Source organism: Mercenaria mercenaria, chromosome 6, assembly GCF_021730395.1.
Source record: "Mercenaria mercenaria strain notata chromosome 6, MADL_Memer_1, whole genome shotgun sequence".
Classification (NCBI taxonomy): Eukaryota; Metazoa; Mollusca; class Bivalvia; order Venerida; family Veneridae; genus Mercenaria; species Mercenaria mercenaria.
This window is the reverse complement of record NC_069366.1, coordinates 1,992,607-2,016,120: the sequence shown is the minus strand read 5'-3', so window position 1 is coordinate 2,016,120 and position 23,514 is coordinate 1,992,607. Positions and strand designations below refer to the sequence as shown.

The 23,514-nt window shown below is 37.4% G+C and overlaps 3 protein-coding genes across 8 annotated transcripts in view; 2 read left to right on the top strand and 1 right to left on the bottom strand.

Moving 5' to 3' along the window:
- The window catches only part of LOC123549745 (protein MTSS 2-like), an 88,922-nt gene that overhangs the window by 38,488 nt on the left and 26,920 nt on the right, over positions 1-23,514 (top strand). For all 6 annotated transcript variants that reach the window (XM_053544966.1, XM_045338068.2, XM_053544965.1 and 3 more), the window contains exons 4-6: positions 12,591-12,675; positions 15,747-15,838; positions 18,067-18,141. In XM_053544966.1, coding sequence (XP_053400941.1) covers positions 12,591-12,675; positions 15,747-15,838; positions 18,067-18,141 — 252 coding nt within the window. The remainder of the gene's footprint in view (positions 1-12,590; positions 12,676-15,746; positions 15,839-18,066; positions 18,142-23,514) is intronic.
- On the top strand, positions 524-3,369 carry LOC123527718 (uncharacterized). Its single transcript, XM_045307355.2, has 3 exons — positions 524-1,306; positions 1,567-1,926; positions 2,304-3,369. Exons 1-3 carry the CDS (start codon positions 1,115-1,117, stop codon positions 3,054-3,056), a joined length of 1,305 nt encoding a protein of 434 aa, XP_045163290.1. The 5' UTR covers positions 524-1,114; the 3' UTR covers positions 3,057-3,369.
- LOC123527719 (putative nuclease HARBI1) lies at positions 4,348-6,376 on the bottom strand. The gene is made up of 3 exons (XM_045307356.2): positions 5,623-6,376; positions 4,829-5,440; positions 4,348-4,736 (listed from the first exon to the last, which is right to left on the bottom strand). Exons 1-3 carry the CDS (start codon positions 5,976-5,978, stop codon positions 4,373-4,375), a joined length of 1,332 nt encoding a protein of 443 aa, XP_045163291.2. The 5' UTR covers positions 5,979-6,376; the 3' UTR covers positions 4,348-4,372.

Genomic DNA, 23,514 nt, shown 5'->3' with positions numbered 1-23,514 from the left:
CTTCCAGCTAATTTAGCAGTCAGTTTGGCAAATCTCGTGTGAACGATTCTGCAGATAGCAAGATTCTATGCTTCTTATTGTTATAACACCCACATGAAAATATATTTCACTGCAAGGTGCAGTCTGGGAATTATTTAGATAATAAAAGCTGCAGCACAAAAACATTATTCATTACGAATTATTGATATATTTTGAAGCATGAAATGTTAATTTATTTTTTGGTGAAAATTTCAGCTTTGCTGTATAAACCTGTTCTGTCTGGCGTGCCTCTGAAGCTGCGATGTTATTACACAGCGGCAGTATATTAAATGCTTAGTAAATATTATTATATCAGTAGCAGTTTTAACAAACTTAATTTACTGAAAACTATCTCTTACATCTATCTAGGGTCCTTCAGTGATATTAAGTTTGAATGTCATGTCAAATGAGTAAAAATAAGTTATAAATTTCTCTTAAAACCCACCACAGTAATTTCTTATATTTGTGAAAATTTTGATGTGTTACTTAAGCTGGGCTCCCACTGCCGATCAGATCAACTCGATCAAGCCCGATCAAGCGATCGGGTACTTGTCTGGGTAGGTCGGCATGATTGATCGGGAGTGGTCGGGGAGGTCTACCTTGGTCGGCATCGCTCGGGCTTTCTACCCGAATTTTTTTGACATGTCAAAAAAATTCGTGTAGCGATCGTGTAGCCAAGCGGTCGAGAAGAGCTCGGGAAGCGATCGTGTATTGATCGAGTTGAAGATCGAGTTAATCGAGAAACAATCGTGTAGCGATCTTGTTTGGTCGGATTGACATTTTTTACCCGATCTGTAACCGATCTTCTCGACTTCTACTCGAGTAATATACGATCGCATCCCGATTAAGTAGATCTCTGTTCGATCTCTTGTCCAGATTATCAAGACTGCTACCCGACTACTCCACGACCACACACGACCGCACACGATCAAACCCCGATCACTGTTCGACCATACACGAGCTCACGTGACTAAAGCAAGAAAAGCGTGCTGACCAGTGTCTCATAAGTTGTTTGGACGCTGAAGATATAACATCTTTAGCAAACCAATATCTGTTAAAACATCTTCAGCCAAGCCATTTCTACTACAAACTAAAGATGCCGAGAAAAGGCAAAAGGCCGATAGGCAGTACAATTGCGAGTAAATGTGCAGTTGCTGCGCCTCAGCCTGAAATCGTGGAACCCACCCAGGAAGAGAGTAATGAGTCGCCTATACCCCCTACTGACTCTTCTGCCGAGCAAACCAGAAAAGAGCAAGTAGAAGAACGTCCGACTTCTCCTGAGATAGAGGTACTAAGCTTTTGATTTTGCTTTCCCTTCGAATACGAACAAACAACTGTCATTAGACTTATATTTTGTGTGTCAAGTGTTTATAAGGATATAATGCATAATTTGTTTATTTTATCATAACACACTGCTATGTTTGTCATGTATTTTTACAATTAGTACTCTACATGTATATGTTTTTTTCGGCAATATTTTAGGCGCAAAATAACAAACATAATTGGAAGTTTCCTTGTTATTCATAAGTATACTTTTAATGTTTACAGACTGATATCAGGCCCCGGAAGACACTACATCGTACACTCACGCAAGATGAAGAAGATGACCTTGTAGCGTGGTTAAGAGAGAACTCGTTCCTCTTCGACAAATCATCCGCAGGATTCAAGTATAAGGAGAAGAAGAACAGTACATGGGCCGCGAAAGAGGCAGAGTTGGGCCTCAAACCTGGAGACCTGTCGTCAATCTGGTACACGAATATGAGAACACAGTATTCGAAACTAATTAAGCTTACCAACAAATCTGGATCTGGTGCTGGAGAGCGCACAGCAAGGCAACAGTGGATTTTGGACAACTTTGAATTCCTGCGCCCTTATCTGGTACAGCTGCGAACTCAGAGGGGATCCAAAGTAAGTACATGTAGTAATAAAAATCCTGTATAAATCATGTGTATACACTTAAAAGAAATATACGTAATCAAGCATTAAATTATTTCTAAATTTTAATGGTATATAAAGGGAGTTCAGTTTTTTTGCCTAAGTTTGACTCGGATTTAACGACAGCTAAGGCCATATGTCTATTATACAAGGCCATATGTGGACCTATGTTTTAAGTCTTGTGCAAGAGAAATACCATACAACATTTCTGAAAAGTTCATTTCAGAGCCGGGATTCAAACTCAAGCCAACACATGACACAGGATTCGCAGTCCAAGGCGTTAACCTCTCTGCCATCGGGGCACCTTCTTAAAAGTCTGTATTTATTCTGTGTACTTTCTATATTTGCAGTTTGCGGAGAAGAGAAAGGAACTTGTCTTGGAGGAGACAGAGGATGATGACGCCGCCTCCGATTCGTCAGCACCCTCTACATCAGCAGTATCTGGTTGCCGTCCCAAAGCAGCGCGTGTACTGTCCTCATTGACGTCCGAGTTGGAGTCCGTGCGTGGTGCCATCACAGTTGCGCAAGATCCAGCAGCACACACTGGCCAGTTTTTGGTGTATTTGATGCGCCAAATGGACCAGCAGAGAATGAATGTGTTTGTCACACGTGCAACAAGGCTGGCTCTGGACCTTGCGGAGGAAAGCCAAGAGGAGAAGAGACGACTAGCCACCCAAGAGGCAGCAGGGCATGTAGGTCAACAGATAGCAGATCCAGTTTTTGCCATGCCTGTCCCTCCCGCTCCTACATCATCTATATACAGAAGACAGGCTCCCATATCAGCGGCGTTCGGCTCAGCATGGCAGCAGAATCAGTTTCAGCAACAGGATCACATGCAGCAGGATTTTCAGCTAGCTACCAATATAGCTGCATCTGCACCACCAGCCCATCTTACACCACTGCTGAAAAGTTTTACTCACCTGCAACCACCAAATGTGCAGGCAATCTTGCAACAGCCTACATGTGCTTACAGGTCCATTACACCCGCCATAGAAACCCCAACCACGACTGCATCTATCATCCGCCAGGCTATGGATATGGTCTCGACACCAAATAGTTCCCCCATCCTAACCCAGGAGATGCATGACGCACCCAAGGACTGAACAAAGTAACTGGAAAATGGTTGAACCAGCCAAGTGATTTGATGATGTGATTTTACTCAAGTTTATGTGCATTGTGAATTTAGTTTTTCGACGTTTTGGTTTTTACTTTGAATAAAGGTTAAATAGCCTCATTCTTGATAAATATTACTGTTGACTGTTGAGTCTTCTTAAGTAAATCAATGTAAACTGTTCGTAAAATTTGTTTGGATAGCAATTTATCTTACTTAGAAACTTAATTAGCTTACTTTTGGCATAAGGCAAAATAACCCTGTTATTATGTAGGTTTCTGTCAGTATTAAAAGTTGAACTTAAATGTGTATTGTTATAACAAAACAAGGCTGGTCATGCTGGTAGCAATTACTTAAGAATACATGTATTCTAAAATTTAATATTTTTCTTCAGCCCCTAAACAATTAATCAATCAATTAAAAGTGAGCGTTGTGTTCTGGTAGTTAAAACGTTCGACCTTATGAAGAGATGTCTGCTACCGCAACTTGTCCTATACGTGTAGGTTATAGTTCATATAATGGAAAAATAACCAAATTTAATACAAGCGAGCGAAGCGAAGCGCCGTATTAAGTTTGTTTATTTTTCCATTATATGAACTATGACCGACTTATAGTTAACCCCGCCCACTATCATTCCTGTGCCTTCAATTAAAGTCATGTGATCGGGGGAAAATCACGCCATCCGTATACAGCGCGCCAATTGGTTGAACGGTAACTTGGATAAGTCGTTATCGATTCAAAATGACGTAACTACCGCTTGATAAAGCAGAAGTGACGTCATTTTGAATCGACACTTCTGTCGTTCCAGACAGTAGGCTGGGCTTGCTATTTGGCGCGCGCCATGTCTGCTGACCTAGTTATAATACGAACTTATTTGTGCAGAAGTGTTCTTACTTATATGGAACATATTCGAGCAGAAATTTGAAAAATCTCTGGACGGTGATTGGCTCAGAAACTAGGGTGAACTATAAATGAAAGTTGTAAATTACTGGTATGTGGCTATTTCTTGTTGCCGACTTAGGTCATGTTCTAAGTTAACTCACCACCGTGATATGATTGAAATACTTCGAAAAAGGGCATAAAATCAAGAAACAAACAATCAACTCTATTGTATATACATGTATACTTGAAGCTTATTTCCTCCATTAACAAACATATCATGGAAACTATCATATCCAAATAGAAGATGACTTACTATAATATACTTAAACATATCGGAAATCACTTTAATAACTACATAACTTGTGCATACTCGCATCATATAGGTTATACACGTCATCAAAATATCTTTCCAAAGTAACTAACACACTAAATCATATTCTGTTGCCACTCAACTGAACCAGCTCGGGAGTTGAAGTAGTGTTTAATGTAGTTCCTCTGACTGACCCCAGCGGATGTCACCACATTTCTTCCATGGGTCCGATCACCATCAGCCAACTGTCTTCCTTGGCGCCATTCACCAGGTACTAATTGGTTATGCTCGTCCTCTTGGTCGACGGCCAGTCTTGCAATGGCAGGGTACCGTATGCTGATAAGGTTATGCAGTGTGACACATGCAAGAATAATCAAGTCAACGGTTTCGGGCATCTGGTTCAAGCAGCCAAGTAGGCACTGAAACCGCATAGCGAGAAGACCGAAGGCGTTTTCTACCACTCGTCTAGCCCTGGACAACCTAAAATGAAAGGATGGTGATGGTTTATAAGAACAAATTTCTGATTAAATGCATAGCTATTTTGCCAATAGTAATTCAAAAGATTGTCTAACCTGTAATTGAATATGCGCTCCTCGTTGGTCAAGTTGCGTCTGGAGTATGGCTTCATCATCCAAGTTCTCAACGGGAAGGCGTCATCTCCAATGAGGAAGTATGGGGTGTTCATGTCATCGCCAGGCAGTGGATCAGGGTCAGGCAAACCAAGGTTGTTTTCTTCTAGCATGGTTCTGAGTTCAGTGTTATTGAATAGCTGGGCATCGGATGCACTGCCATTAGCACCAACGCTTACCCAGATGAATTTGTAGTTTGCGTCTACGAGTGCGAGTAGTATTATGGAAAAGAAGCCTTTATAGTTATAGAACAGAGATCCAGAGTTCTTCGGGTTCTTTATCCTCACGTGCTTACCATCAAGAGCCCCGCAGACATGAGGAAAATTCCACTTGGTTCGGAAGTCATCTGCAATCTGCTGCCATTGTTCAGCAGTGACGACGTCTGGCAAAACCTCTTCAGAGTACTCCTGTATTATAGCATCCAAAACTTCAGGGACGAATTTACTTATTGTGTTACTTCCCACTCGGAATGAGTACATCAAGTCTGAATACGAGGCTCCAGTTGCGAGATGACGAAGAGTGACCGCCAACTTCAATCCAGGCTCCAGGGCTTCCCTGAAATAGAGATTGAACAATGATAAGTAATAACTAGCCTGCTATTATACAACGTATTAAAATTTCTTAAATATTAGTGACAATTGCACAGAGCTGTTGATGTCAATTGGTTGGAAAAGTAACTAGATGACTAATTATTTCAGAAATACGTGAAAATGATGGGGATCAAACCCATGATTTACCTGAAGTTGGTGTTCTTTTTCTGAATTCTGGGTGATATGCGATCAACAAGCTCCCCAAACATATCAGCGTCTACCCTTAGGAAATTTTTGTATCCTTTTGGGTCTTCCCTGTTTAGCTCCTGTAGCAGTTGCTCATAATGCCCATACAGGGGTCGTCGTGCAAGCCACTGCTTCATCCATATTTTCCTGCGCATTTGTCGCCTACGTCTATGCCTACGACCCTCAGCCTCTTCCTCTTGTTCCAACTCTAGCACTGCAATGGCCCTGTCTCTCTGGAGCTCTAACCATCTGGCCCACATCTGCAACTGCTCAATCTCCATAAATATGTATACTATGCTGGACACAACATATACCATGAAGTTTCAGGATGAAGTGATAATGATCAACACTGTTTGAAGTTTTTATTCTAAAAGTTTTGGTACACGACTGTTCACGACCTTCTACGACTCGAGTACGACTATGACGATCGGGTCGGGGAAAGATCTGACACCGATCGAGCAGAGATCCAGTAGGTCGAGTTGAGATCGTGTAGGGATCGTGTAAAGGTCGGGATGATCGAGCGGAAATCGGAAAGGTGGTCGGGTTGACGTCGTGAAGGAGTCGTGAATAATCGTGTGGAAATCGTGTGTGATCGACAAGAGGTCGAGAAGAAGTCGTGTATTCGCCTTTAGTCGAGCATGGTCGGGCCTGATCGGGGAATTTGGGTGATCGGGATGATCGAGTTGATCTGATCGGCAGTGGGAACCCACCTTTAGCGTGCAGTTTCCATGCACTGTTTTCACTACTGTAAATACATCATAAACTAAAATGTTGGCATTTCTGTAAGTGTAATATTATGTTTTATGTTTTTTTGTCTGTTGAGATGTTGCAATACTGTATTTTTGCCAGGAAATGTTCAGAGACACTTTTATTATAATGTTGCAAAAATTCTTATAGTCGTTTGTTTTTCTATAAAGGCTTGAAGCACTCTCAACAAAAAAAAACAGGCACTGTAGAATCTTGATAACAGGCAATTAATTAAATTTTCACTTCTGTATGTTAGAGATAATTATGTGTACCTGTGTTGTTATTACCTTGCTACAACAGACACAGTGGGAGGTCATCAATCAATTACTTATTGTAAGCTTCTGCTGAAATATGTTCATTAAAGATTCTGTTGTCAGTCTGATGTCAGCCCTGTGCACGAGGAACAATTTTGTTGTCAGTCTGATGTCAGCCCTGTATATGAAGAATAGTATGTTGTCAGTCTGTAGTCAGTCCTGTGTATGAGGAACAGTTCTGTTGTAAGTCAGATGTGAGCCCTGTATTATGAAGAACAATTTTATTGTCAGTCAGATGTCATCCCTGCAGATGAAGAACAATTTTGTTGTCAGCCAGATGTCATCAGATGTCAGCCCTGCAGATGAAGAACAATTTTGTTGTCAGTCTGGTGTCAGCCTTGCATATGAAGAGCAATTTTGTTGTCAGTCTGATGTAAAATGCTGTATATGAAGAACAATTTTATTGTCAGTCTGATGTCAGCCCTGTTTATGAAGAACAGTTTTGTTGTCAGTCTGATGTAAACCCTGTATATGAAGAACAATTTTGTTGTCAGTCTGATGTCAGCCCTGTATATGAAGAACAATTTTGTTGTCAGCTTGATGTCAACCCTGTATATAAAGAACAATTTTGTGTCAGTCAGATGTCAGCCCTGTATATGAAGAACAATTTGTTGTCAGACAGATGTCAGCCCTGTATATGAAGAACAATTTTGTTGTCAGTCATATTTCAGCGCTGTATATGAAGAACAATTTTGTTTCAGTCTGATGTCAGCCCTGTATTATGAAGAACAATTTTATTGCCAGTCAGATGTCAGCCCTGCATTTGAAGAACAGTTTTGTTATCGGTCTGATGTCAGCCCTGTATTATGAAGAACACTTTTGTCGTCAAGTCAGATTTCAGCCTTGTATATGAAGACATTTTGTTGTCAGTCTGATGTCAGCCCTGTATATGAAGAACAATTTTGTTGTCAGTCTGATGTCAGCCCTGTATACGAAGAACAATTTTATTGTCGGTCTGGTGTGAGTCACATCTAAAGAACAGCTTCTTTGCTACTGAGGCAGATCTTGTCAGCTGTGCACTAAACAAAAAGTTACATAACTGTGTTGACATAAAGAAGTGCTTCACCTTGTCAGACACTCTGTGCAGAGGTGACAATATTTTCTTATCCTATTGCATGTAGACCAGATTCTTAGAATTTACCTCTTGATGGCAGCAACTTGATACAGCAGAGGTCAGTGTGCAGTAGCATTGCTCTCTACAGGTTGTACTGTATGGCTGATTAATGAATTGTGGACAGAAAAAAGTATCTGATATAAATATAACTGAGTACCCACTCTTAGCTTTGACATTGTGGCAAATCAGTGTTGCCATACATCATTTCTTAATGGCAGACATAAATGAGAATGGCCTAGATTTCTCTATTTATAGTATCTGTAATTCTGCCTTAAAAGGTTTGTAGTGGCTGCTGATTTATTTATTATCTTTTGACAAATAACATTAATAGTATAATATATATATTATATACACAACAGGATCTATCTGATCATGTACTCAGTACCTTTCTAAGTATAAATTTGCTGTTGGCAAAATCATTCAGTGCTGCTATATTCATTAATCAAATAATATGTGTTCATATTATTATACATTTTTGTCCTGTGATTTCACATCTGACTGCTGTAATATAAAACCAGGTTTCTGTGATGTGAATTGATATTCTCTGTATCTACTGAGCCTTAAAATTGTCTATATTCAATTGAAATGCATGTGCATGGAAGTAAATGATAACCAATATTGATTATAGATTAATAAGGGAGATTGGATGGCCAACAATGAAATCAGATGATAACGTGCAGTTGTGTCTTTATTACTGCCAAGGCAGATCAAGATTGTTATGGAATCGATTGACCCCACAGTAGGGTCATTTCCAATATAAATTGTCTACCGATATAATACTTTTTCATTTGCCAGACTGTGTTGCTGATACTGTTCCATGGATTAGAGCTTTTCCAAGGGTATTTCAGTGATATATGTAAAGTTCAGTTATGTAATGTCAGCATTGTAATGTCAGTGTGAGCCCCTTAATGTCAGTCATGTAATTTCAGTATGAGTTCATGTAATGTCAGTTCTGATATATTATTTTCATTGTACTACTGTGGGCAATTGAAATTCAGCTACACAGGGAAGAAGTTCAGCTACACGGAGGAAGTTCAGGATTTGAACCTGGCTAAGGTGTCCGGACGCTAGCACATATATAACCCGACATAACACCTGCACCAGTTTTTTTCCTGGAAGGCTCTATAGGGTGTTTCAGTTAGGTCCAAGACGTAAATGTTAAGAACTAATATTGAAACAGTTGTGCTTCTTACAACAAAATTATATTAGATGTTACAATGTATATTGGACCTTCTACAACAGAATGAAATTATATATATTGGAGAGAATCGCTGGATCTGGTCTTTGTTTCCATTGATCAATTTTCAAGTCTTACAAGCCTTCATGGTCAAGTTGCCGAGGTAACCGACTGAAATGCTTACTCTGTGCTGGTTTTGGTTCAAGCTTATCTAGAGCATGTAGGTTGTTCTGGCTGGAAGTATATGTTGCTATAAATAGCTCTGGTGATTGAATAAGTGGTAATCGTGTCAGACTAATATTTAAGAAAAGTAAGAAAGTTCCATGACACCCTGTATCCTTTTCTCATCCGTCATTGTGAGGTAATAGATTGGCTGACATATAGGATGTTTATTTTCAATATTTCTTGGCATAATGTGCTCATTGTGCTTCCATCCATCATTATTATGCAATTAGCCAATAATTTGTCATTTGTTAGCAGTTTCCTGTATTTAGGTACTCCCATAATGTCACTGGGATTGATTGACTTTTCTACATCATAGCAGCTTTTCCAGGGAAACTGATTTCTAAATTACAAAACAGTTTGGAACCAGTCTGGAACCAGTCTCAAGTCTCTAACATCTGATTGGTTGTTTAGAGGACAGTCTGGTTTCCAAACTTAGTTTTTAAAGGTAAAGGTAAATTTTAAAGGTAAATTTTATTTACTGTTGCTTTGTGAAACAATTAACATAAGCTCTGTAGAGCTTTTAAGCGACCCTATGTTAAGAACAGTTAAAACCAATTATACCTTACCCCCAGCAATTTGCTTTTACCCTTTTACAGCTGGGTCGACTGAGGCAATCATGATAAAGTGCATTGCTAAAGAACACACTGCAATGGGAGTAGCCAGGATTTGAACCGGGGGCCTTCACCTCTGTAGGAAAGCATCTAAGCCCTCTCAATGCGTCCACACAGTTTTTGCAACGTTAGACAATATCTATTTTGATGATCACTGAATTTTCAGTTATTGTGTAGAACTGACATATTCTTCCATGTATTTCTGCAAAATCTTGTTCAGGTTGACTGTTTTCAAAAAGGTTTATAGCCACAAGTTATCACATGGGTGGAGTAATAGTAAGCTAGGTCCTGTTGTTCATTTTATGATTTGTGGGACCTGACTTTGATATTGTGTTTCAATTAGGGAAACAAACCCAGACAGTCCGACAATGAATGTTGATAGTCAGTCTATCTATACATGTAATCCAATACTGACACTACATACAAAGTCCACAGATATCAAAATAAACAGAAGTTAAACCGATTATATAAACCTGTTTTGAAGCTTTAAAAAAAAGTGCAAAATCATACAAGTCTGCAGAATTGTTCGTATAGTCCTGTCCAGGGTTATGCTGCCCTTGGTTCTTGAGAAAAGTCTCTGGTTCAAACCCTGCAAGGTCACAGAACCCTGCAAGATCACACAAATAGTGATTGTTATCACTGGTGAGTAAAATTAATAAAGCCCAAACGGTTTTAAGGGGAGTAGTTAAGGCTTCAGCTGCTCAACCCAGGATTCTGGGTTCGAGCCCCATTGGGATCATGACTGCCCCTTCTCATAGGACACTATTACTGGTTTTCCAGAAAGTGGACTTGAAAGTAGTTCAAATAAGCTTGAAGCTTTGATCACAGTCAAGCTAAAATATTTAGTATAAACTAAACAAATTAGTATTAACTAAGACGCAGTCTTGAAAACCGAAAAATGTAGGTCTCAGTGATATAGTACAAGTGAGGTCAAAAAAGAAGTTCTTAAATAGTTTGAAATACTGACTTGTATCAAGTGCACCCCACCAATACTCATGTAGAAATAAAGGTCAGAAAGGGTAGTTTTATCTATTTATATAATTATTATTACCTACATTGAATAATTGAAATGATTTTATCTGATGTATGCAAAAACTGACAGTAATTACCCACATCTACAAAGCATTTACAATTATTTTGTCAAGTTTTAACTACTGTGAACTAAATGTAGGCCATCAGGCTTTTCTTGTTTTTTTTTCTGTGCAGAAATAGATCAAACTACACCTTCTTTAAACAGAGATCAAATCATGAAGAAAAAAAATGTTATCTGAAGATTTTATCAATGAAATTGGGGGTTTATTTTTGTTCAAAATAGCTGACTGGAGTGTTTGTTCTTTATGTCAAGTTTATCCTAGACTACCCTAAAAAAGTGGTTATCAGTACAAGTGCAAGGCTTTTGGCACCTTCCGTCCATTCATTGCATGTCTATTTATCATGAAGTTTAAGACTACAAAGATTTCATTTGAATTTGTCACTGTATGTTTAATGGCATTAGGAAATTAAGTAGGTATAAATAGGATTTGGATTTACCTTGGCACCAGACTGTATATTATATATATGACACACTTATTATAGATACATTACAAATACATGTGCCCTCTATATTAAGAATTACTTCATGGCTACAAACATTTCTGACTATGTTATTTCATTGCCGTTGTTTGAATAGAGTTTATTATATATATTTTTTTCAACAAACTTTCGTCTTGAAACTAATGATTGAATGGGCACTGAAAAAGCCCGCCCTCTTAGCTCAATAGAGAGAAGCAGAAAACCCGCCCTCTTAGCTCAATAGAGAGAAGCAGAAAGCCCATCCTCTTAGCTCAATAGGTACAGGCAGAAAGCCCATCCTCTTAGCTCAATAGGTAGAGGCAGAAAACCCGCTCTCTTAGCTCAGTAGGTAGAGGCAGAAAGGCCATCCTCTTAGCTCAATAGATAGAGGCAGAAAGCCCGCCCTCTTAGCTCAATAGATAGAGGCAGAAAGCCCATCCTCTTAGCTCAATAGGTACAGGCAGAAAGCCCATCCTCTTAGCTCAATAGGTAGAGGCAGTAAGCCCATCCTCTTAGCTCAATAGATAGAGGCAGAAAGCCCATCCTCTTAGCTCAATAGGTAGAGGCAGAAAGCCCGCCCTCTTAGCTCAATAGGTAGAGGCAGAAAGCCCATCCTCTTAGCTTAATAGGTAGAGGCAGAAAACCCATCCTCTTAGCTCAATAGGTAGAGGCAGAAAGCCCAACCTCTTAGCTCAATAGGTAGAGGCAGAAAGCCCATCCTCTTAGCTCAATAGGTAGAGGCAGAAAGCCCATCTTCTTAGCTCAATAGGTAGAGGCAGAAAGCCCATCCTCTTAGCTCAATAGGTAGAGGCAGAAAACTCATCCTCTTAGCTTAGAAAGCCTGCAGGGAGATGTACCGATTGCTATGTTGTAAGTTTGATTCCTGGGCGAGGCATATGTTATCTGTGATGATTAGATAAAAGACACATTTATTGTGTCCTCTACCTCTGATTCAAGTGGGGAAGTTGTGGGGAAGTTGGCAGTTACTTGCATAGAAGTTGTTAGTACTGATACAGATTCCAGGAACACTGTTTAGCTGAACTGCCCTCTGTTACGTAAATGATATACTGTTTAAAGTGGCGCTAAACCCCAAATAAACTCCTGCACAATGCAAGTGATTACTTAACAAATCTCCAGTCTCATTAGCAACCCAAAAGACTCAACTTAAATGTGATATTGTATATTTTCAGGAGCAACAAAAGAGTTAGGAACTGCCCTGACAAGATTGTGTATGAGACATAAAGCTATTGAATCCAAGCTGAAAAAGTTCACAGGGTAAGTCACACAGACAGAAAAAAAGTACATATATAAATGCATCTTCAAGAAATCAGTTGGACCTTTGTGAAAGTTGGGCTTGAATAAACTTCTAGCTGCTCAGTATTTATACCTGGTTCAAGATTAGTTCATTTTAATTGGTAATAGGCTGCTTCAGTGGCCTAGAGCTAGAGTGACATGTTAGAGTGAGGGTGGTTGTGGATTCGCTCCCTGACAGTGTCAAACAGAAGACATGAAAAGTGGTACTAGTAGCTTGGTGCTCAACATTAGAAGGACTGTTGTAGGGCTGGTCGGCCTGGTATCACTATAATGTGACTGGGCGACTGTCGGGTGTTTGTGGTGTGATATTCCACTGAGGCAGCACTATAAAGCTTGGTATTGTGCTGACTGTAACACCATCGTATATATGACTTTAAATATGTTGAAAAAGATGTTTCAACAATTCTAATATGCTTTTCTCTGTTAAAACACTCTTACGCTAGAAGGACGTCACCTTGACGTGCGGTGACATCAGTGTTTTTGTTGCGACCAAGAAAGAGTGCTACTATATTTCATCTACTGTTTTCGATTAAGGGCATATTAGAATCAAAATAATGTATAGCAAAACCGTGTTTTAACACTATTTATACACTCGGGTGGTAATACGTTGTACAAATAATTTCAAATTACAAATTATTATGACTGACGTATAACTGCCCATCGTGCATAAATAGTGTTAAAACACTCTTTTTGTGATAAAATATTTCTTAAATAATTACACATGTTATGGAAATACGCCTTTTCCAGATCTAAAAATATATCTATAGCTGCAGGGGTTCAAGCTTTCGATATCTATTTGCCAATCAGCATTGTTGAAAATAAGAGTGCTATTTTGTGTTACTGATATTTAAAAATGTTAGCTATTAATAATGAGCGTTAATTCGTATCGATTACAGATTTACATTGGGTCAGTTTCATTTGTGTTATGAAAAAAAGAAAATGGTTACCCTCAAAGATTAATTACTGTAATATATGCTTACATAAGCTGTTTTCTGCCTTTGAATGGCTGACATTTTGTGTCCCATTAGCATTTAATGAAACTGAGCTCCATGTTGGAGGTGGCTGATGGTTTTATTTGAATAAAGTTAGAAATTATTGCAATTGTAAATGTTCCTTAATTAACTTCTCATTACAAAATTTTAATGTATTAATTTCTTGTTGGAGAAAGGCAGTTTTCTTCTAAAATTACATTGTTAGTAGATTTACACAGTTGTATTAAAACAGCAGTTGAAGTGTGTAGCAAAAAAAAGGTTATGGTAGGAACATTTATGAATATTTTTTGACAAAGTGTTTTTTTAAAGTTAATGGAACTCTTCGTGGCCAGTTGGTTAAGTGACACCAATGTTGAATCACTTGTCCCACAATGCTGATAGTTCAAATTCTGTCACGGGTATAAGCGTTCCAGCTGCCTTGAGGAAGGTTGATGGTCCAACACAGCTGAAGTAATGTGAAGAGGGGCACTTATGGTCCTCTTTGTTACCATTTTACTAAAAATTCAAGATACAGCAGTTCTGTGAACTCATTTAATTGCCTGGTTTTTGCCAAAGTGGCTATTATGGTTTGTGGATATCAGATTTTGAACATTAAAGAAAGGAATGGTAAGTTTATCTATGGGGCCTCTGTCGCCGAAATGTTAAGGTTGCTGACTTCGAATCACTTGCCCTCACTGGTGTGGGTTTGTGCCATGCTTGAGGCGTTTACTTCTTAAGTGAGGAAGTCATCCAGCTGGCTTATGGAAGGTCAGTGGTTCTTCCCAGGTACCCGCTCGTGATGAAATAATGCATGGAGGGGCACCCAGGGTCTTCCTCCACCGTCAAAGCTTAAATGTTGCCATATAATTGTGTCGGAGCGACGCTAAACCCAACAAAAACAAAAATGACTGGACATGTTCATTGGGATTTAACTTCATGGATGTACTGAATCACAAAATCCACGAAATTTAGTCAAAACGAATATCAGTGACTTTGCAGTATTCAGCAGTAGAGTTCTTACGTTACAAGTGTCCTTTGTAAGTTGAATAAATGCTGAAAGCAAATGATTTAACCCTTATGATGCTGGACACGATTGATTCTCCCTTTCAGACTGCACGGATGTGCAGGCTGATCATGATCTACACTGTTTGCCATTCAGTCAGTATCTTTTTTTGGTAAGCACCCCTTTTAACAGTTAATAGTACTGTCCAAATTGAAAGATGGACTAGTTCATTATAGAAATTTAGCATGGTAAGGGTTAAGACCTACAGCCTGTAGTCAAATTATCACCTCATCTAACATCATTGACCTTTATAAGTTGGCACTCAAACCATAATATCTGAGAAATAGATGTTTAGGAATAAAAGTAACTGTTTAATGTGAGTTTGCATATCACTGAAATATTAGAATGCCAAGGTAACACATTGACCTGAGATATAATGCAAATTGTCTATGTAACAACACACCTGAGAGCATCACAATCATGCATAGAATTTTAATAAAACAGACATGTACAAGGCAGCTGCTGGTTTCATTTTTACCATACAAGGCTTAAAAATTAGGCTTTAAATATGGCCTGTCTAACTTCACTGTAGTATGAAATTTTGTTTGGTTTTATTGAGGGTATCAGCACCAACACAATTTAGGTCATATGGTGTTGAGGGAAAAGATTGAAATAAATCACTCTTCTTAGACTGCATATCTAATACTGTGAAATCATTAATATTCGTTGGGGACTAATTTTCATGAATTTCATGGTTGAGTCAATCCACGAAATTTAATCCCAACGAACAAGTAAAATTCCCATTCAGTTTATGTTCAACAGTTGAAATCCACGAATTTATATTCCCACGAAATTACCGTTTTGACCAAAACCACGAAATTTTATGCCCACGAAATTAAATGATTTTACAGTAGATGCAGTGCTTTTCAGATATTCATTCTTCACTATTATATAAGTTATGAATATATTATCATGGTTTCAAGCTTGTCCATAAATCATTTGAACATGTTTGAAACAAGAGAGGAAACAAAGGAAAACCTTTTTGTTTTGTTTTTCAGAACTATTTTAGATAATCTAGTCAACCCACTCCAAGAGTGTATGGAAGATTGGAAGAAAACTGTGGTACAGTTAGACAAGGAACACGCTAAAGGTATTGTATAAATAGCTAATTGATACAATTTTAGAAAAGGAACATACTAAAGGTACGGTATAAATAGCTAACTGTTACACTTTGAGAGAAGGAACATGCTGAAGGTACGGTATAAATAGCTACTGTTACACTGTTAGACAAGGAACATGCCAAAGGTATTGTATAAATAGCTGACAAGGATGTTGCAGAAGTAAATGTTAGACTGTAACAGTAATTGACAAGGAGTATGCAAAAGGCAATGTAGAAGCAGGTGACTGATGCTGAAGGAGTTGTAAGAATAGCTTACAGTTACTGTCACGCTAGTGTAACAAGAACATGCCAAATATAGAACCAGGTAACTGTAGAGACAAGGGACTTACAAAAGGTATTGTAATATCCAGCTAACTTATTACAGTAGATTGTTGAAGAAAGAATAAAATGTAGGACCATCAGCTTCTTACACTAGTAGAATTGGAACTTGCTGAAGAGTGAAGAAAATGTAGGACTAGCTAACTTGTTGCAGTAGACGTGAAGGAACTTGTTGAAGTGTGAAGAAAATGTAGGACTAACTAACTTGTTGCAGTAGACGTCAAGGAACTTGTTGAAATGTGGAGAAAATGTAGGACTAGCTAACTTACTATACTAGATGATAAGGAATTTGTTGAAGTGTGAAGAAAATATAGGACCATCAGCTTGTTACACTAGTAGAATTGGAACTTGCTGAAGAGTGAAGAAAATGTGACTAGCTAACTTGTTGCAGTAGATGTCAAGGAACTTGTTGAAGTGTGAAGAAAATGTAGGACCATCAGCTTGTTACACTAGTAGAATTGGAACTTGCTGAAGAGTGAAGAAAATGTAGGACTAGCTAACTTGTTGCAGTAGATGTCAAGGAACTTGTTGAAGTGTGAAGAAAATGTAGGACTAACTAACTTGTTGCAGTAGACGTCAAGGAACTTGTTGAAATGTGAAGAAAATGTAGGACTAGCTAACTTACTATACTAGATGATAAGGAATTTGTTGAAGTGTGAAGGAAATATAGGACTAGCTAACTTGTTACAGTAGGCGACAAGGAACTTGTTGAAGTGTGAAGAAAATATAGGACTAGCTAACTTGTTACAGTAGACGACAAGGAACTTGTTGAAGTGTGAAGAAAATGTAGGACTAACTAACTTAGAAAATGTTGGACTAGCTAACTCATTTAACTGCTATACGGTAGATAAGGAGTGAAAGAAGTGTAGGACTAGTTAACTTGTTACACTAATAAACAAGGAACTTGCTGAAGAGTGAAGAAAATGTGGGACTAGCTAACTTGTTACAGTAGACAACATGGAACGTGTTGAAGTGTGAAGAAAATGTAGGACTAGCTAACTTAGAAAATGTAGGACTAGCTAAATTATTTAACTGTAAAACAGTAGATAAGAAAGTGTAGGACTAGCTAACTTGTTACACTAATAAGCAAGGAACTTTCTGAAGAGTGAAGAAAATCTGGGACTAGTAAACAGTAGACAAGGAACTTTCTAAAGGGTGAAGAATATTGTTGAAGTGAAGACAGTATAGGACTTGCTTACTGTTACAGTATTAGACAAAAAGTACTGAAGGAATATCAGGGCTAGGAAACTGTGACTAATTTTTTTGCATACAAAACATTATGTATCAGTAAATTGTTACCTTTTTGATTAAGTTAAATTTTCGATCATTTAACCTCCCCCATCAGTCAAGCTACAGTCTGCATGTCTATATTTGGAAACTCAGTCCTTTAAGTGGTAGGGAATATTTGGAAATCTCAAGTCAATGAATGATCTGACAGACAGTAGACTGTTTTCAATCGCTTTTTTCTCTGGTTTACATTGTCTGGCTGACTTCATTCAGTCATTAATTGGTATTCCATGTTCAAAAGACTAAGCCTGTATATTTCCCATATATCCCATGTGTAAACAATTGATGGAAAACCAGCTATTTTCAACATACCGACAAAACCTGTGTGTTTTGCATTTTCTCTTTGTGGTAGATCTGTTTAATTACATCTTGTTATTTATTTTTGTGGAGAAGACGAGCTTTTTTCTGAACTTTGTGACCGAGAAACATATTATTTCTGAACTTTGTTACCTAGATACATCTGTTACGGTCATTGTCTATATTTATTTTTGAATGAAAATGCACCAAGGTGTAGAAAAAGAAATGAATAAATGATGCGATACAAGTTTTAGTTTACATTTAAATTCATATTGATTGCTTGTGCATATTTTCAGAATACAAACGTGCAAAGCAGGATATTAAAAAATGTGCAGCCGATACAGTCCGTCTTCAAAAGAAGGTTAAAAAAGGTATGCAAAGTCCATAGTTTATTAGAATTTATAAAGACTGTATGACTCACTTGTGTAGTGACATATAAGTGTGCTAGGCAAAAAATGTTTATACCTGGAAACATTGTGAAAGCTATACCACCTGTAAGATTTTTGAGCACAGCATATATAAATATATATATATGAAGTGTGTGTGTTGCTGAGCAGTGTTTGAGTTTCCTGGAAATTTATATATCAAAATTCAGATAAAAATAGATAAAGGGGAAAATATTGAGCATTTTGAAAACTATGGTTAAAGGAAAAATAAAGTTATTTTGCTTACTTTGTATGGTGATGTGGTTTAATTATAACAGTTGTTGCACCAAGCACTATGTTTTTGGTCTGGGAGGTGAATGGTCTACAGTTTATAGAACTCTACAGTTTACAGAACTAACTCTGTCACCTATTTTTCCCCTTTAATTACAAAATCAAGGGGAGAATAGCCAAAAGAATTATTTACATGTTTTTAAAGAGTCAGTATTGTATTACCAAGTATTTGCTTAAGTTGCCTAATTAAACCGTTTGTTTCACGTGTATATCGCTCTAAGGTGTTCTTTTCTGATGTTGTATATCCTTCACTATTTATTATGTTGTCTCCTTTATGTTTTAGCAGTGTTCCCGCTGGCATTTAAAGTTGGAGGGGTGGGGGTGAATTGAGTTTTTTCTTGCACTTTTGCACCCCCTCACTAAGAGATATATAACAGCTGTGTCCAAAACTGGGGGTGCAAAATACCATTCTCGGGGTGAAAAACACCCATGTTGGGGTTTCTGGGAACACTGTTTAGTACCTTTTCTGTTTACTGCAGTCTTTATGAAATAGAACGATTATTTTCAGTTTGATTAAATATTTCATTTCAATAACTACGTTTATAGTTATTAAAGAAGTTTTAAGCATATTGTACTGCGTAAATTCAAACCAAAATTTAATGTTTTTATTTAGGCCTAAAAAAAAAATTCTTTGTTTCCGGTAACATGCTCAAAAAAATTAGGGTAGGTAGGTCGGAAAAAAAAAAATTTTTTTTTTTGGATTTTTTTGTTAGAGACTTTTCGGAAATTATTTTTATGTCAAAAAATGAATACAAATAAGGGGGTTATACCTTTAGAGCATCAGTAAGTTGATTTCTAACATCACTGGCCATGTTTAAAGCATAAAAAGTGCAGTTTTGCAAAGTTGAAAAAAATATTCTCCAACATTCTTCAAAACATTTAGGGTCGGGCCAGAAATGTAGGGTAGGTCGGTATACCGGAAGCAAAGAATTTTTTTTTACGCCTTATCAAAGGGAAAAATATAAACCAGTTACAAGTTATACCACATAATTTTATGTTTGGTTAAACACGTGAAAGAAATTTATAAAATTGCACATCATAATATTGTAAAAAAAACGTACTTGCAGATCATTATTTGTGGTAAAATCTATCAAGGAAACCAGTTTTGCTTAAATTGTTTTTGTCAACCCACACATTACAGAGTACATAATAAAGGAGTGTTTATAAAATCTTAAATTGCTAAGATCTAGCTATTGGTAGTGCTTGACAGAGTTGAAATCTAAATCAATCCCCTGTATATGCTTTATACTCGGAAGGGAAGTGTATTTAGGAAAGCTTAAAGATATGTTCTTTTGATGGGTCCTCACAAACTAGCTACTTCAACACTTATTTTTGAAAAGGGGTTGTCCAAGAAATTAATCCAGAACTTCAGGATGTTTTTTCCTTGTTAAAAAACTGACATAAAAAGTGCAGCTGTTTATTCATTTAGTGTTGAATTATTTCAATGTTGATCTAATGTTGTTTAACACTTTTCATGCACTTAAACCCTCTTATCACTTCAGAAATGCATCAGTTTTTGCCTCTTTGGTATTTAGACACTGTTTATTGAATGTTACACAACATTAACTATAAATATTGATGTTACCTAGGGATAGCTCTTGCTGGTGATATATGACTGTTGCACAGCTCTTCCTTTCATCCTTGTACATTGGAGGAATGCAGCAGCTCTATTATGAAAAAAATCTCTGAATATTATAAATATTAGATTGCAATGGTGTGCATATGAATGTTGCTTTTGGGATGAAAATGATTCATAAAATGACGGAAGCAGTGACATAGTTACATTGGGGCACGTCAAGGTAGTTGCCACTGGGTTTTTATTTTTATGAGAATGGAGGTTCTGCCTTGGTATTTGTTAACATGGGTACTTCCACCTCCCCTTAGATGGTGTTTTAGATATTTAATGTTGAATTTTACCATTGCCTTTAGATATTACCTGGGCAGATGTAAGGGCTTGCATGAAAAATGTGCATTTATTCTCCCAGATAAGAAGTTTATTGGGACTAAATTGGAATCACCCTCCCTTGTAGGTTGGCCCGTGTCCATCCATCATTCCTTTCTGGAAGCATGTCTTCATTTGATGGATTTTTAGAAAACTAAAAATAAATTTTCGCCATTATGACATACCCAGATGCACATGCTAGTAAGGTTACTAGGTTCAAGTTCAGCATTACACTGCTTCATTGCTCCAGTTGTTTCTATGGGTGATATAAGTTCAAAGTGGAAGACCTGATCGTATGATCAAAATGGACTTCTCAAGATCTTAAAAATTGGTCCATGACAATTTTGTTATAAAGTTTTGAAATGATATTCTCATTGTTACAGAGTGCAAGACTGGCAATATAATAATATACTGTTGTATAACATAAAATGTCTCCTGCAATACTTGTGGCAGACGGCAATAAAACATGGCTTAGTATAGTGTTTTTCCTGTCTGAACATCATAAATTTACTTGTTTTTAATTAACTTGGTTAATTCATGTAGTTTATAGTCTAAAAATCCCCAAGGCTATCTATATATATGTTACAGATGCTCATAAAGGTGCCACAACCTTTTTCCCTGCTTAGATATAATAATATATAGACATGGAGTATATCTAACTAGAATTTACCAGAAATGTCATAACTACCATTGGGAGATCTGTTGTAGCAAAAGGATATATAAGCATTATTTCAAGGAGAAGTTCATGTATTTGACTTGCAGAATGTGATTTTCTGCTCCTACTTTCTTGTCTATATAAGGAGATAGATGGTCTGTCAAAACGGTTTCCTGAACCTTTGCCAGGAATCAATGAATCGGTTTATACTTGGAATAAATTAGTGTATGGATGATACCAAAGTTATACCAAGTATAGCTGCTTGGTTATTATATATCCAGTTAATGCAGATCTGAGCTCTCTTCATTTAAGCTCTTCATTAAGCAGAAGTATTGACTTTACCCCAGACTTAATTTAGTACTCATGAAACTGGTCAACAAGACAGTACTCTCAAATGATTTTTTACTTTGGCCACACAGTTTGTAGTCACAGGCAAAACAACTATTTTGTGGGGATGTGAATTTGTAAATTTCAGCTTTTTAGAATTCTTGTAAGAATAAGTGGAAATTTGAGTATTGACTCAACCACGAAATTGATGAAAATGAGTGCCATACAAATCATTAATAATTGAGCCGCGCCATGAGAAAACCAACATACTGCGTTTGCGACCAGGCTGGTCAGGATCATTGCTGTTCACTAACAGTTTCTCTAATTGCAATAGGTTTTGAAAGCGTACAGCATGGATCCTGACCATACTGCATGGATGCGCAGGCTGGTCTGGATCCATGCTGGTTGCAAATGCACTATGTTGGTTTTCTCATGGCGTGGCTCAGTTAAAATTTCACACTGGATGAGAGTTATTTTTAAGTGCTGTTGCACTTAGCAATTCATGCATCACATCAAAATTAAAAAGAAAATTAAAGTGAAATATTACAGGCATAGAGTTCATTTATACAATATAACGATGATTTGAATCACATTTTATTTTTCATACATTTTGAAATACATGGAAATACTTTTAATGGTAATTCCCATACAGTTGAAAAATCTTGGTGTAGAAAATAGTTCCGTATTAATGCAGCAGAATTCCAGTTATGTTTCAGGCTGGACAGTTTTGCTTTTCTTGTTATGAAATTCTATATTTATTGCTTCCGAAGAAAATTTATCACATAATTTTCAGCTTTAATTAAGGAAAACATTTATATCTTGGAATATTTTCAAGAGGAATCGATCTCAGAATATTGATTGATAATGCTTAACATTGGTTCTAATGAAATCAGGTTGGGAGCAAATAAATTGTTGTTGATAAGTGGCGTATTAATGATGGTGGCTTAAGCCTTTCATTGCTTCCGAGAAATTTTTATCGATACATTCCCTTAAAGGATGTTTGAGCAAGTGGAAAAGTCTGCTTACATTTACTGAGAACAACTAAAAAAGATACACTTAAACTGTTCCATAATATACTGAGTGGGCGTAAATAGAACAGGAAGTCTCTAATACTTCATTAAACCAGAGACAAGTATATTTATATCACAGAGAAACATGAGCTTGTACATATTGGAATTAGATACGTAGATTATAATAAAAAAATTTAGAAACAAAATTGTTCTTATTTTTGCTTCAGTAAAGGTAAATGCTTAGTAGGTTGAAAATACAAATCAGCTTTCAATATATTTATTCTTGAGTAAAGATTTTTGTAAACAAAGTTTAAGAGGCACTGTACTGGATTTGCCATGTTGGAGCATCCATTTATGTATATTATGTGTACCTGTGTCCAAATTATGGTGGAGTTATGGCCCCTTTTAGACTTAAAATGGTAATACAGTTAATATTTCATTTAGAAAGGTGGTATTACAAGGGTATTACCTCGGGTTGCTTGAATATTATCAGAAAACAAGGGCACTGCTACATGAGAAAGTATCTATAGGTGCTTATAACACCTTTTTAGCCCACCATCATCAGATGGTGGGCTATTAAAATCACTCTGCGTCCGTGGTCCGTCCGTCCGTCATTCCGTCCGTCCGTCCGTCCGTCCGTCCGTCCGTCAGTCCGTCCGTCCGTCAACAATTTCTCGTTATCGCATCTCCTCAGAAACTACTGGGGGGATTTTGACCAAACTTTGTCAGAATGATGTATTGGTACCCTAGTTGTGTCCCCCTGAAAATCAGACTGGTTCAACAATTTATGAGTGAGTTATGGCCCTTTGTTTATTTCTATAATTTACATAGATTTATATAGGGAAAAACTTTGAAAACCTTCTTGTCCAAAACCACAGAGCCTAGGGCTTTGATATTTGGTATGAAGTATTATCTAGTGGTCCTCTACCAAGATGATTCAAATTATTTCTCTGGGGTCAAATATGGCCCCGCCCTGGGGGTCACATGGTTTATATAGACTTGTATAGAGAAAAACTTTGAAAAACCTCTTGTCCAAAACTACATGGCCTAGGGCTTTGATATTTTGTATGTGACATCATCTAGTGGTCTTCAAC